This window comes from Osmerus eperlanus, chromosome 3, assembly GCF_963692335.1.
Source record: "Osmerus eperlanus chromosome 3, fOsmEpe2.1, whole genome shotgun sequence".
Lineage (NCBI taxonomy): Eukaryota > Metazoa > Chordata > Actinopteri > Osmeriformes > Osmeridae > Osmerus > Osmerus eperlanus.
In genome coordinates, this window is record NC_085020.1 from 4,682,706 (window position 1) to 4,695,486 (window position 12,781).

The following is a 12,781-nucleotide window of genomic DNA, read 5'->3' on the forward strand; positions in this document are numbered from 1 at the left end:
TAACTGACCTGACCTCGCAGTGTGCTCCATTCCAAGCAGCCCTTTTTACATATCCAGTGTTCCAGACCTCAGGCTTGTTCCCCAGGTGACCAAGCAGTTAGTCTATATACTCTTATCATGGTGAGCTCAATTTATCAACAAGCATCCCTTGGTGAAGAAAAATGACAGAATATTGATGAAATGGTGGTGAGTTTCGTGCTGGTGATTTGCCCCAGGCTAGGTAGAGGAGAAGATGTTGAGAGAGGGAGATGATTAAAGGGGAGCTTGACGCCGTAGAGAAGAACAGAAAGTGATCCTGAGCGGGCTCTCTCTCTCTCTTTTGCTCTCTCTCTCTCTTTTTCTCTCTCTCTCTCTCTTTTGCTCTCTCTCTCTCTCTCTCTCTCTCTCTCTCTCTCTCTCTCTCTCTCTCTCTCTCTCATCTCCTCTCTCTCTCTCTCTCTCTCTCTCTCTCTCTGTCTCTCTCTGTCTCTCTCTCTCTTTTCTCCCTGTCTCTCTGTTTGCTCTCTCTCTCCTCTCTCTCTCTGTCTCTCTCTCCTGTCTCTCTCTCTCGTCTCTCTCTCTGTCTCTGTCTCTCTCTCTCTCTCTTTCCTCTCTTTCTGCTCTCTCTCTCTTTTGCTCTCTCTCTTTTGCTCTCTCTCTTTTGCTCTCTCTCTCTCTCTCTCTCTCTCTCTCTCTCTCTCTCTCTCTCTCTCTCTCTCTCTCTCTCTCTCTCTCTCTCTCTCTCTCTCTCTCTCTCTCACTCTCTCTCTCTCTCTCTCTCTCTGTCTCTCTCTGTCTCTCTCTGTCTCTCTCTCTCTCTCTCTCTCTCTCTCTCTCTCTCTCTCTCTCTGTCTCTCTCTCTGTCTGTCTGTCTGTCTGTCTATCTCTCTCTGTCTGTCTGTCTCTCTCTCTCTCTCTCTCTGTCTCTCTCTGTCTCTCTCTCTCTCTGTCTCTCTCTCTGTCTCTGTCTCTCTCTCTCTGTCTCTCTCTCTCTCTCTCCATCCCTGCTGTTCCAAGATCCCTAGGGAGGTAGTGGGGCCAAAGTGTAATGGGGCCAATGTGTCTCATTAACGTATTGACAGATATGAAGAGAAGTAGAGCTTTAATGGCACGGCCATTAGTCTCCATGAAAGAGCGATCTATGGGTGGAGCTCAGTGAATGAGGACACAGTGAGAACATGACAGAAAACATGACAAAGGATCTCTTAATAATCATCATTTTTGTCCTCTCCATAAAACCTCACATACCTGGGAAGATCTGTCTTGTTTCTGAAGTTCTGTAGTTTATTTCAAGTCTGATATTTTTGCAAACTGGGTACAGCCTTCCAACAATGAATACATTCTGTATGAGTATTTGATGAATGAAAGTAGCTTCCGTAAACCTTAATGCTGAATGTTTATTTTTAATAAAAAGTTTATTTTGAATATGATCAGAGATTAAATAGATCAGGGTATGGTGCAAGTTTCTTATTAAGTTGGAGTGTTGCTTGGAACTTAAACTTGGAAAAGTAAACTTCCTGCAAAGTATAGCTAAAGAACGGCTTGGTGCCAGGACTGTTCATCTGCACAAGCAGAGCAGAGTGACGTTCTTGGGGATTCAACCTACTTTTTCACTTGGGTTTTAAACTCTAAACACGGCTATGCTGTCAAGAGAGAACTTTTCATTCTCAGAAGAGACTCTCGTGAAGACAGCTTGAGAGCTAATCAAAACAAAATCGTAACCCTTTTTTTTATTTCATTCCAATGAGACCAACACATTATTGCCAACGGCAACTTCAACACAACTCCAACACAAATGATAACTTCAATACAACTCCAACACAAATCTTACACAAAACACAACTCACCTTGTTTGACTAGTCATAGGGGGGTACATTTGGAGATCGCACTGCATGTGGGCAACAACAACTAATATAGCTATCGTGCTCTCAAGTCACCAGTGTGAATTTCCTACGCAACAGGCTGGTAAATGACTTCATACGTAAGTGGCTCTAGATGCTTTGAAGCACACACTAAGCAGGTTAGGTCCCTTTGTGTGTTTGAACGTTTATCTGGAGCCAGTTTCTCGGGTGGTTATCCATGATTGCTGGTATTTGCTGAATTTGTCAGGCTACCATTTTCAACTATTACATTGGTATGCCAGAGTGCAGCTCCTTCTACAGAGCTAGGAATGCTATCATATAAAAGGACTCTGGTTTTTACAATGTTTATTTTTATGTGGTCTGAGGATTCAAAACAATTATGTTAGAATCCGTGGAATCTACATAATAGCATGTCTTAGGTTAGAAAGAATAAATAAAACAACTGTGAGAAGGGCTATGTGGATAGGCCTATTTATTTCCATTAAGCCGTATCCCAAACCAGAATGTTTCGGTGGCTTAAAATGGTCCAGGGCTGTTGAAGCATTACGTACGGGTCAAGACTTTGGGGAAGGAGAAGATGGATGTCTTCTGGCAGTGGCATATGACTCCAGCAACCACACGGGCATTTCATATTTGTTCCCCTGTGAACGGCAACAAACTGTCAAATACAGCACATACTGTATTATTTTTCTGGAAATTAAAGAAGGAGCTTCACAGAGGGGAGGGAATGACTGCCAGCATGACAAAGATTACAGCATTAGAAACGGTGAGATGAAGTGATATTTTTAATGGTTGTAATCAAAGGCCAGAATCCCAGATAAGGCAGTGTGCAGCCGACTGCTGGGTTGCAAGATGATGATCATCTAATTAGGACTGGCTGTAGCCTGGTATCTATGGCAGTGCTCTAGAAGTATCCAATTTCCTTCACTGCACATAAGGCGCCACGTCCACGTACAGAGAGCGGACTTCAGTCTCCCAAATGCAATCAATGAGACCACAATTAATTTCCGTCCACACTACTGTATAGAGGCTGGAGATCACATGGGTTCTGCAAGTGCGTGCAAATGGATCTCAGCGTATCAGTTCACAAAAAAAGGGAAATCAAGCTTTTGGAATCTTGTAAATTGTCCAGTTACTAATTCCACCGACGAGGTTCATGTTGCTCATGCGACATCCCACATCAGCTCCACAATCACTGAAACTAGAATCCAAGCACAAGCGGTAGACACCAACTGACTGTGCCAGCATGGACGCTCAATATGAATCCTGACCTACGACACGACATCTTCTAAATTACACATTAAAAACCCTCAGGTCCTCATCAACCAGCGGTTAGGGCCTTCGAGCCTGACACTGCTGGTGCCTTCCAGTCTCTCTGCTCCATCCTATATCCATTCCTCTCTGGTGGCAGTGACGGTGTCCTGTGACAGGATGTCAGGCAATTAAGCAGTCGTGCCTCATTGAGCTGAAGGTGGGTCGACTCCTGCGGGCTGCTCCGTAAAAACCCGCACAGGCGACGCGCCCAAGGTGCACCCTGGGATACCTCCAGTGTCCCGGACTCAGCGCTAGCAACGTTGGAAGTCAGACGCCTAAACTCCTAATCAAAGGACGCTTTTGCTTTGCAACTGGGCTACAATCACGAGCAATGTCACTGTCACCGGTGATTATGATGTTACGGAATGTAAACCAGGACGGTGAGTGGGGGACGAGGGAGATGTAAGGGGGGAGGAACCCTCCCACTGGGAATCCAGACGTCCCTGATGATGAATAAACAGATAGACGCTGTGACGCTGATAACTGCCTGAGCAGCGGGGGGTTGGGGGTGGGGGGGGAGGGGTTGGGATGGGGGGGGCCGGGGTTGGGATGGGGGGGCTGCAGATACTGGAGACAGCAGGATCTTGTTTAATGACGGTCAAAGGGAGGTAATCCGCTTGGCTGTGGGGGGAGTTTTCACTGTGTGTGTTTGTGTCGTATCTGGACAGAGAAGCGCCGCCCCCACATTGGAACACATCGCTCTGGATAAGAGCGTCTGATAAATGACTAAATGGAACACAAATGCGTTCAGTCAACTGCTGTCAAAGATAGTGACACATGAGTGACTTAACACAGAGCTGTCATAACTTCTGTCGAAGAGCTCTGTAACTTCAGGGTGCGAGTGTGAATGTCCTCTGTTATCAATGATACAGAAGGATAAGGTCGCAAAGCTGTTGCAACATGACTGGCAATTCCGTTTCAAAGAAGCTTGTCAAATGTCTATTGCTTTGAGACAACAGCCAGCTTCACGTAAGCAAACAATTACACAGACTTCGAACGCGGGAGAGTGCACAACACAAGTATGAAAACGGCAGCAGCCGATTCCCCCAAACTCATAAGAACTTGAAGAACCGTGTGGTACCATGGTGTCTGGCTCTGAGCTGGGGAGCTACCCTGCCAGGGGAACCTGCCAGCCAAACAGAGCTGCAGGTCCCAGTCTGCCCATAGTTCCAGCAGCACACAGACACCAATAATGGAGCTCCCGTGCTTAGGTGTCCTTGTCTAGCGATCACATGTCCAAAATAAGCTCCTGCCACTCACCACCCACCTTATGGGAATCTCCAAGCAGGCTAATTGCCCAGTTATTTATGAGCAGGCTGGAGTCTTCTTTTTACTGTGTCATTAGTGCAGCCCTGGATACATCACCATTGCCATGGCCACCAGCTCATCCTCCAAGCTTTCCCTCCTTCCCACCTCTTCCTCACTCTCCTCCTCCTCCTCCTCCACTTGCTCCTCCTCCACCTGCAGACTTTTACTGTGTCAGCTCTGATGGAGTAGGTCACCTAGTGATTGGCTGTGGCCCTCCAGGAGTTGACTCCATTAGCTAAAGCAAGGGAGGTCTCAGATGTGTCTCGATAGATAGAGTGGGCTGGGAAAAACATGTCGCAGATCTCCAGAGAGGAGAAACTGCAGCACACCTCACCAGCTCTTCCCAGTGGTAACAGCAAAGAGGCCGTTTAATACAACGTTCATACAGCTGACATTTGACAAAAAGGCCAATAAAACACAGTGGTTGCGACCAAGGTCTGGAGAATTCCAAAAATACAACTCCTTGTGAATCAAACGAGGACTATTTCGTCATAACATAAAAAGGTCATTTGAAGTGTGTTCTTATGGGAGCAGAGTGTGGGACTGTGGAATATATCAGGTGCTTTGAACTACATGAGCTTGGATGTCACAGAGCGTGTTTAGGATGTCGCCATTTAAAACATATCTGTAATACAGGATCTAGTATAAGGCAACTATGAAATACATGTGATTTATTTTCCAGTGACAACAACTTTAAGGGCACCATAAAGGAGGGGAGATGAGAGACAATGGTGCCTGGAAAACACCTCTGATGGGAAGGGAAAGCCGAGATTAATTATGAAATGTGTAAATCTTACGCTGTGCTGCATTGCACTCCAGACAATCCTCTGATGTGCAGCAGAGAAAAAGAAAAGAGAGTTGATTAAACACAGCAAAGCACAGGAGGAACGTGAACATGCAAGAACACAAGGTCTAAGAGCATAAGCACAGGATCCAAGACTCCAACATCAGATTAAAATATGTTTTTATGGAGGACACAGTGAGGACAATTATAATTTCTTGTCATTCTGAAATTCACATTGCACAATTCCATGAATGTGTATGAAATGTCTCTGTTCTAATTAATAAAGTTCAATGACTATGAGTACAGTTTCTGGAGGGAAGGGGGTGATATATGTCTGTGTTTACAGTATGTGTTTGCAAAAAAGGTAGATTGAGTATGAACTGAAACAACAAAAAAGACTATCTTTCCTAAGGTTGAATATTATTCAGGTGGCAGTAATAGTAACCGAGAGGACTTTTTGCAAGACATATAAATAGTACTGGATGATCGAGAGACAAAATCAGCCAATTTGTGGAACTTTTAGCTCTGGCTCTCCCACTCTGGATGCTAAGGAGAGCAGAGCACTTGCTGTGAGGGGTAATCCCTGATGAGAACTGTCCCTCAGCTCAATTGGCCTGCCAGCTCCATGTTAACCTCTGGCCTCAGTAGCACGCAGCTCCGGTGTCAAGGTTGTCTGAGATTAAAATCTCAACTGGATCCAACGAAACAGCCCGGCGTTAATCTGATGGACCGTGAGGGCTTTTGCGACACAAACAGATAACTGGATCCTTCTCGCCCCCCGTCAAGCGTCGGAAAAATCACGTCTGTGTTGTTTCTTCATTTGTGAAGTTCAAACGCTGAGAGGGAAGCGGATAGAACCTGGCTCACCTTTCCCTGCCCTCGTGGCATAAAGCTGATGATTTGTTAACAAACAGGGATCGATAGGGAGCCCTGGCTGGAGGACGAGCACAAAGAATTAATTTCCGGCTCCGGGGCCTACCATGGCAAATCATCAGCTTTAATCAACACTGTCAAGTCAGAAAGACAAATGGTGTTTACACTGAGGCAGAGTCCCGTCTGAGCACAAAGCCCTGTCTGCCTCCACATGTCCCTTAACTGACGGTTTCAGCCTCTGGGCTGGTGTGTGTTTGTGTGTGTGTGCTGCAGAAGGTAGTACTAGTCCACCTCTGTGTTTTGGATGCTTTTCACTGTGTCTCTGTGAGTTTGTTTCTGTTTCTTATCATTTTGTGTTGTTGTTGTTCACTAATCTACATCTGTGTCAGCGTTAGTGTGTGTGTAAAGCAAAGATGCTTGTGTGTGTGTGTGTGTGTGTGTGCCTTACCAGTCGGTCCAGGCTGGTACCAGCTGCAGTGGTCGGCCTCTCTTCTGGGCTGTAGGGTCTGAAGCGGGCGTTGAACACATCCGAAACGCCCCGGGCAGACCTGCCCATTCCTGAGGGTTTGGGCTGGCCACAGCCTTGGAAAACCTGCAATTACACAGAGATGGGTATCCAACTGTCGGACTGCAAGACCAGCTAGAATTACGTGGGATGTGGACAAGAGGGAAAAGGATGCTGTTTAGTTAAGGCTGTGTGGATGGTTCACCCCCCACAGCAGCAACATGACAGAGCTCAGTGGCACATTCATCTGACCATGTAGATAGGTTGTTGAACTGGGGCATGACCAAGCTTATAAAAAGATCATGGAGTTAAGTTTATAGAGGATAACGAGAAACGCACCGCAATATACTTTCAAGATAAACAAAACAGCATGTGTACTGTAGGAAGCCAACCAAGCATTTAGCCTTGAACCATCTTAGGCATCCAGTATTGTGTAGGCCAAAGATTCTCCTTACAACCACCTAATTTTTTTCAAGCTGTGACTACAATTTTGTGGGCAAAGGGAAGTGCAGTAAAACACAGGAACACATTAACTACTGTTAGTTGAACTAAGATTATCTGACCAAAGGAGAAAACATGCAATTCAAATGCAAAGACCTAAAAATGGACATATAATTAGAACGTGTTGCAAGAGGCACAAACCTAAAGACCTAGGCTCGTTGGATAAAGCTCCAAGTTTACACATGCTTTCACCTGGTGTCTCACTGTAGAATGAGGATATGAATCATATTTTCTCAGTGAGTTTTTTTACTTTTAAAAGTTTTTAAATAATCGCCTGGAGTTTAGACACTGTGTGGACTCTTAGGAATACACTCGCTTGACATACCCTGTAGGAGACCTGGGCACTGTTGTCCTGCATATTCATGATGGCCTCTGAAATCTTGACATCAATAGGGTCCATGACAGATTCAATGTTGAAAGGTCCCTCCAGTCTCTGTGCCACCAGCAACATGGCATCTGTCACAATAGCAGTAGAGAGCAAGGGGATGGAGAGGGAAGGAGGGGGAGAGAGAAAGGTAGAGTCAGAGAGTAGGAGAGCGAGAGAGAGACAGGTAGAGTCAGAGAGTAGAAGAGCAAGAGAGAGAGAGAGAGAGAGAGAGACAGGTAGAGTCAGAGAGTAGGAGAGCGAGAGAGAGAGAGAGAGAGAGAGACAGGTAGAGTCAGAGAGTAGGAGAGCGAGAGAGAGGGACAGGTAGAGAGGGGAGGGAGAATCAGTCTTTAACATTTATAAATGTGAATGTAACGTTGCACCTTGCTGTCACAACGTAGACACATCTACTTTTTATGGCAGTAAGGACATACTGAACACATTATGACTTGATGATTAACCTTGACCAAGACACATGAAATTCAAACAACACTTAGAATGAAAGTTTATTATGAGTAATTAATTTTAACCCATACATTTCAATGCCAATTGACAATTTGACAAACATATGTAGATTTTGCCTATGCAGTAACTTGATCTATATAATCATGGTACCCCATAATCATGTAACATTAATGCTTCTGAGAGTAAATTACATTTTTATGTATATCAGCTCAGTAGAGTCAATATAATTTAGTTATATGGACCAAAATGAATAGGGATGATGAGTCATTGATTTAATTCTGAATTTCTAAGAGCCAAGCACTTTGAGGTCTTATTTACATCTGCTGCTGGTACCGATGCGATGGTGTGAGGTCACTGCCTAATCAGTTCTTAATGTGAACTGAAACCATATGGCCTCGTCGGCACACAGAATAGAGACAGTGCATATCATTAGAACAACCCTGCATTTTCATGTGCCAATCAAACTACTGTTCAGTCTTCAACAGACAATCCGTCGCACCATCTCTAGATAAAACATCCGTGATAGCAAGTTAAAAATAACAATTCTCTGTGAGCCTTATAAATTGAAGCTGTCAGTATCTCTCCTGCGCTGCACAGAAGGGACCACGCTTATGTTCGCTGTCTTAAATCCCTTAGTCTACCAGATTTGCCCTTTCCAAGCTTCAAGGGTTAATTGTTATTGTCCTTAACCTGAGCAGTCTGCTCTATCCCGAGGGGAATATTCCTGTTAATGTGTGACAGTCTGTGTCATGGCAGTTTGGAGTATGAGCAGTGCCCCACAGGGACAGCTGGTGTACTGTCCTAACCATCCATAGGAGAACATAGCGAGGCCTGTAGGCTGGCTGTCAGGCAGGCAGAGCGCCTCTGCCCTGCGCTGCCCAGATTCCATCCATCCCAGAGACCTCCCAGGACCAGACCTAACCCTCAGGCTGCTCTAATGACTGTCATTACCGCCCTGCTCAATGAAGTCATCACTCCATTTGGGGCCTGAGAAAACATTGGCCACTCATAAATTCATATTTATTTTTAACATTGCTTGCAAATACCAAGCATATTCCACTGACTCGAATGCTATTCTGTCTTCAGAAAGAGCTGCCTTACTGCAATAACCTTCACATGACTATAACAATGATAATAGTGTAGTGCTTGTTGTTTGTCAGTGAACATAGGGGAAAAACCTTGCTTGCTTTTAAGGCAAAAATATCACAAACACAACAAAAATATTGTAAGGATGGCTTTTTTTTAAATCTAACAGCTTCATAAAAAGGTGCGACTTTTCCATAATGTGAAAGTGTGTACAACCCTGACCACCGTCTTTGGAGACCTGAGATCACTAATGGTTGGGAGGAAGAGCCAGCAAGTGCTAGCTCTACTTGGGTGCCATTTCCTTTCCAATTATGTCTGCGGCTCGGCCTTTGAAGAGTGCCTCATGTTTGTTTATGCTGGGGCAGGGAGATAACCGGTAGATATCCCTGTGCCGGGTGATGGTGTTTTTGAGTCCAGCAAAGATAGCACTGGGTTTCTCCCGGTACTGTCTCTCAAGGCCACGGCACTCGCTTTTGTTGCTAGGAGATTATTCAAGTACATTGGATCAACAAACTATACGGAACATATGTCTTGTATGTCATACATATATGTTCCTCGCCTTCACATATCTCATCGTCTATAATGCAAACATACGTAGCTACAGTGTGTTGCTGCTCTAAGCTTTTATTATATGAGACAAGTCTGAATCTACTGTAACAATGCCACTGGCTGATTATGAGAGATGTTATTGTCCTGAACTGGCTTCAGGTATAGTCTATGATGGGACAAAAAGAAGGATGACTCCCTGAGATCCAGACATGAACAATACTGTTGTATGCAAATGCTGTTGATTCTGAAGATACAAGCCCACTGAACACAGCAACTTGGCTCACATCAAATGGTGAGTGAATGGAGTTGCCGTTAGCATCAGAAAAGATGGCAATCTTCTTTGCTAGCTGTGTTGGGTTAAGATATGTTTATCTGATGGGATCCTTAAACACAAGGAGGAACGGATACAGTACCTCATCCCACACAAATCCCCGAGAGACTGAGAGAGAGTGAGAGTGAGTAAGGGGATGAGACAGAGAGCTAGAGAGGGAACGTGAGAGTGAGAGCGAATGAAAGAGAGGGTGGTAGAGCGAGAGAGAGCGAGAGACCGGAAGAGAGAGGGAAAGTGCAAAAGAGAGAGGAAGAGAGAGAGAGAGACAGTGAGAATAGGAGGGACAGGAGATGGCAATGTTGATTGGGTCAAGTCGGACCAGGGCAGCACACCTCTGTCTCGAAGGAGAGGGAGGGACGTGGCAGACTCTACCTACATGGAGAATTAATGACTCTCATTTATGAGGGGAGCTGGAGCTGGTCCACAGAGCCTGCACTGCTCCTATGAGCCAAACCGCTCCTTGCACCACTTTTTGTAGTGTGGAGATAGGACACCAGCCAACAAAAGGGAAATCTGGTTATCATCGCCACACAGCTATGCAAATTGACTCATCTTGTCCTATTTTAAGATGCACGATGGGAAGGCGACAACAGTTTGAATGTGTTTTTATGGTTACATATAGAAAAATACTCAACTAAAATCAGTGCAGTTGAGAATAAAATACAGCAATCGATCTGACAATATATGAATGCACAAGTAAATGCATTGTACAAGTGCTTATTTAAGCATTTAAAATATCACTAGCGCTACAGTAATACAAAATTGTAGAACAATTACACAAATTAGCGTATCATTTTTCCTTCCCTTGAGGTCTCGTATTTCAGTTGATCACTGAAACATACAGTACTACAAGGCCAGGAAAATAAAAACACTGTGTATTTCTGCAGTCAATCTATGTTCTGCCTACTTATCAAGATTGCAGCCCACCAAAACAGTGGCAGTATCGGCTAGCAATGCTACTGTAGACAAGGACAAATAAGGGAGTGAAAAGGCCTATCTATGACTCTTAGCCTGTGAAGGATCCCCTGGATGAAAAATGGCTCTTGTGTAATTTGGATTCTGTAAAGCATAGCTCATCTGCGGTTCACTCAGCCAGCTAATGGTGCTGTATGACACGGTGAAAAAAAAATTGCTTTCAAAAGAAAGTGTATTGCTCCTTGTTCGAATTTTTTCCTGATGAAAAAGTCCTTGAGAACACTCACACACACAAACATACACACACACATTCACACAAATGAAACCGCCCCCAGTTCCACTGAAATATTCATTGCAATAACACATTTAAGGAGACGGTCCGAGAACTTAAAAAAAAAGTCTCCTTGACTTGAATTTAAACAAAATTTAAATTCCCACTTCCCAACAGATATTTTTTGTGCCTTCTTTCAATTCATTTATACTGTAGCTTCTAAATGACCTTACCAGAAAGTGTCAGATCTCTGATACAGTACCAACCTCTTGAGACTTGTTAAGAGAAATCAAACAGACAGCTATCAGACACCACGTCCAAACATAGATCACAAAGTCCATGCTCTGAATATACAGACAGTGCTCAACCTTCAATGCAACAGGCAACAACAGAAGTGGTTTTCGTTGATGGTTTACAGCAAATCTGAGTTGGAGACACTGTTCTGTGAGCCGCTCCTCACTCGTACTCTGAACCCTGATGCTAATGCCACAGGCAGCTCAACCAAGAGGAACTGCCGAGACGGGGAAACAATCGAGGTCTGACACAGGTGTCCTTTAATCTGGGAGAGCACTGGGGGCCTCTTTTAACCCTTGTGCTTAAAACATAGTCCATGAATATTTAACCTGAAGATAAAAACGATGTGCATGAAACACATCCTACCCAGCAGGAAGACTCAAATAATGCCCCTTGCGAATAGCAGTAATCTATCTCATGGTTCTCTTGGGGGAGTGGAGACATACTTCTACAGGGCTCAGAAGTTGGTGTGGATGGAAACTAAAAGAAGGGAAACATTGCTGTGGAAAGGAGTGCTGTTGTGGAACAGAGTAGGATCTCCTTGAATCCCTGTGCGTGTTTGTCTAGAACAACAATCCCTAAAAACAAGTACAGGACTTACTTGGATGTAGAATATCTAAAAGCTGTCAACATAGCCTCTTCTTTTGCCAATAAGGCCGATACAAGTAAACATTTTTTTTTCCAACCACAGACTTTTGATAATACAGATTACCCCTAAAATATTGTTCCAGGTCCCAAGTGGTAGTAAAATGTACTAAAACTTTTTTTAACAGTTATTTACGTTTTTGTACAAAATATACATGCAGTCGACATACTTACCCTTAAGAGTTAAAATGGAAACAAAACATTAGTGGTTTGGTTGCATTAGTGTGAGCCAGTTTGCTCCCTCTATACCCTAATCAGTGTGCTTGTAAATAGACTGTCACTGTAGCACATACTGGGCATGTCTTTCTAGAGAGGAAACCTTATGCTCTCCAGGGCAACACTGATTGTATGATGCCTTAGTGCTAATGAAACTCAGCAGCAGAATTCAATAATGAGCCATTCACCAGCAGATCCCCTTACTAATGGGGTTGGGAATGTCACAGGGCTCCAGTTTTTTACACAACATCTGTCCACAGGCCTCTAATGCATGCTGACAGGGGGGTTCAACTATGCTATCCACAAATATGTTGAGGAAATCCTTCCTTACAGTCAACATACATTTTCTCCTCGTAAAGCCACATGTTCTGGAGGGCACTATTGCCACAAAACCCAATCGTGATCTGGACACGGTTTCAGCAGTTGAACTGCACTGAGAATGCCACAAGAACGGATGGAACTGCTGTTAAGAAGATAACAGCTGCAGAAGCACTCATCTGTCTTTTCTCAGGAATT

The 12,781-nt window shown here is 44.3% G+C and overlaps 1 protein-coding gene across 2 annotated transcripts in view; it reads right to left on the bottom strand.

The window, feature by feature from the left end:
* Window positions 1-12,781, bottom strand: part of LOC134017248 (glypican-6-like) — a 55,041-nt gene that overhangs the window by 11,735 nt on the left and 30,525 nt on the right. Inside the window, exons 5-7 of one of the 2 annotated variants that reach the window (XM_062456677.1) lie at window positions 7,452-7,582; window positions 6,569-6,712; window positions 5,261-5,290 (exon numbers count right to left, since the gene is read on the bottom strand). In XM_062456677.1, the coding sequence (XP_062312661.1) occupies window positions 5,261-5,290; window positions 6,569-6,712; window positions 7,452-7,582 (305 nt within the window). The remainder of the gene's footprint in view (window positions 1-5,260; window positions 5,291-6,568; window positions 6,713-7,451; window positions 7,583-12,781) is intronic. The other variant, XM_062456678.1, reaches the window with a different exon arrangement.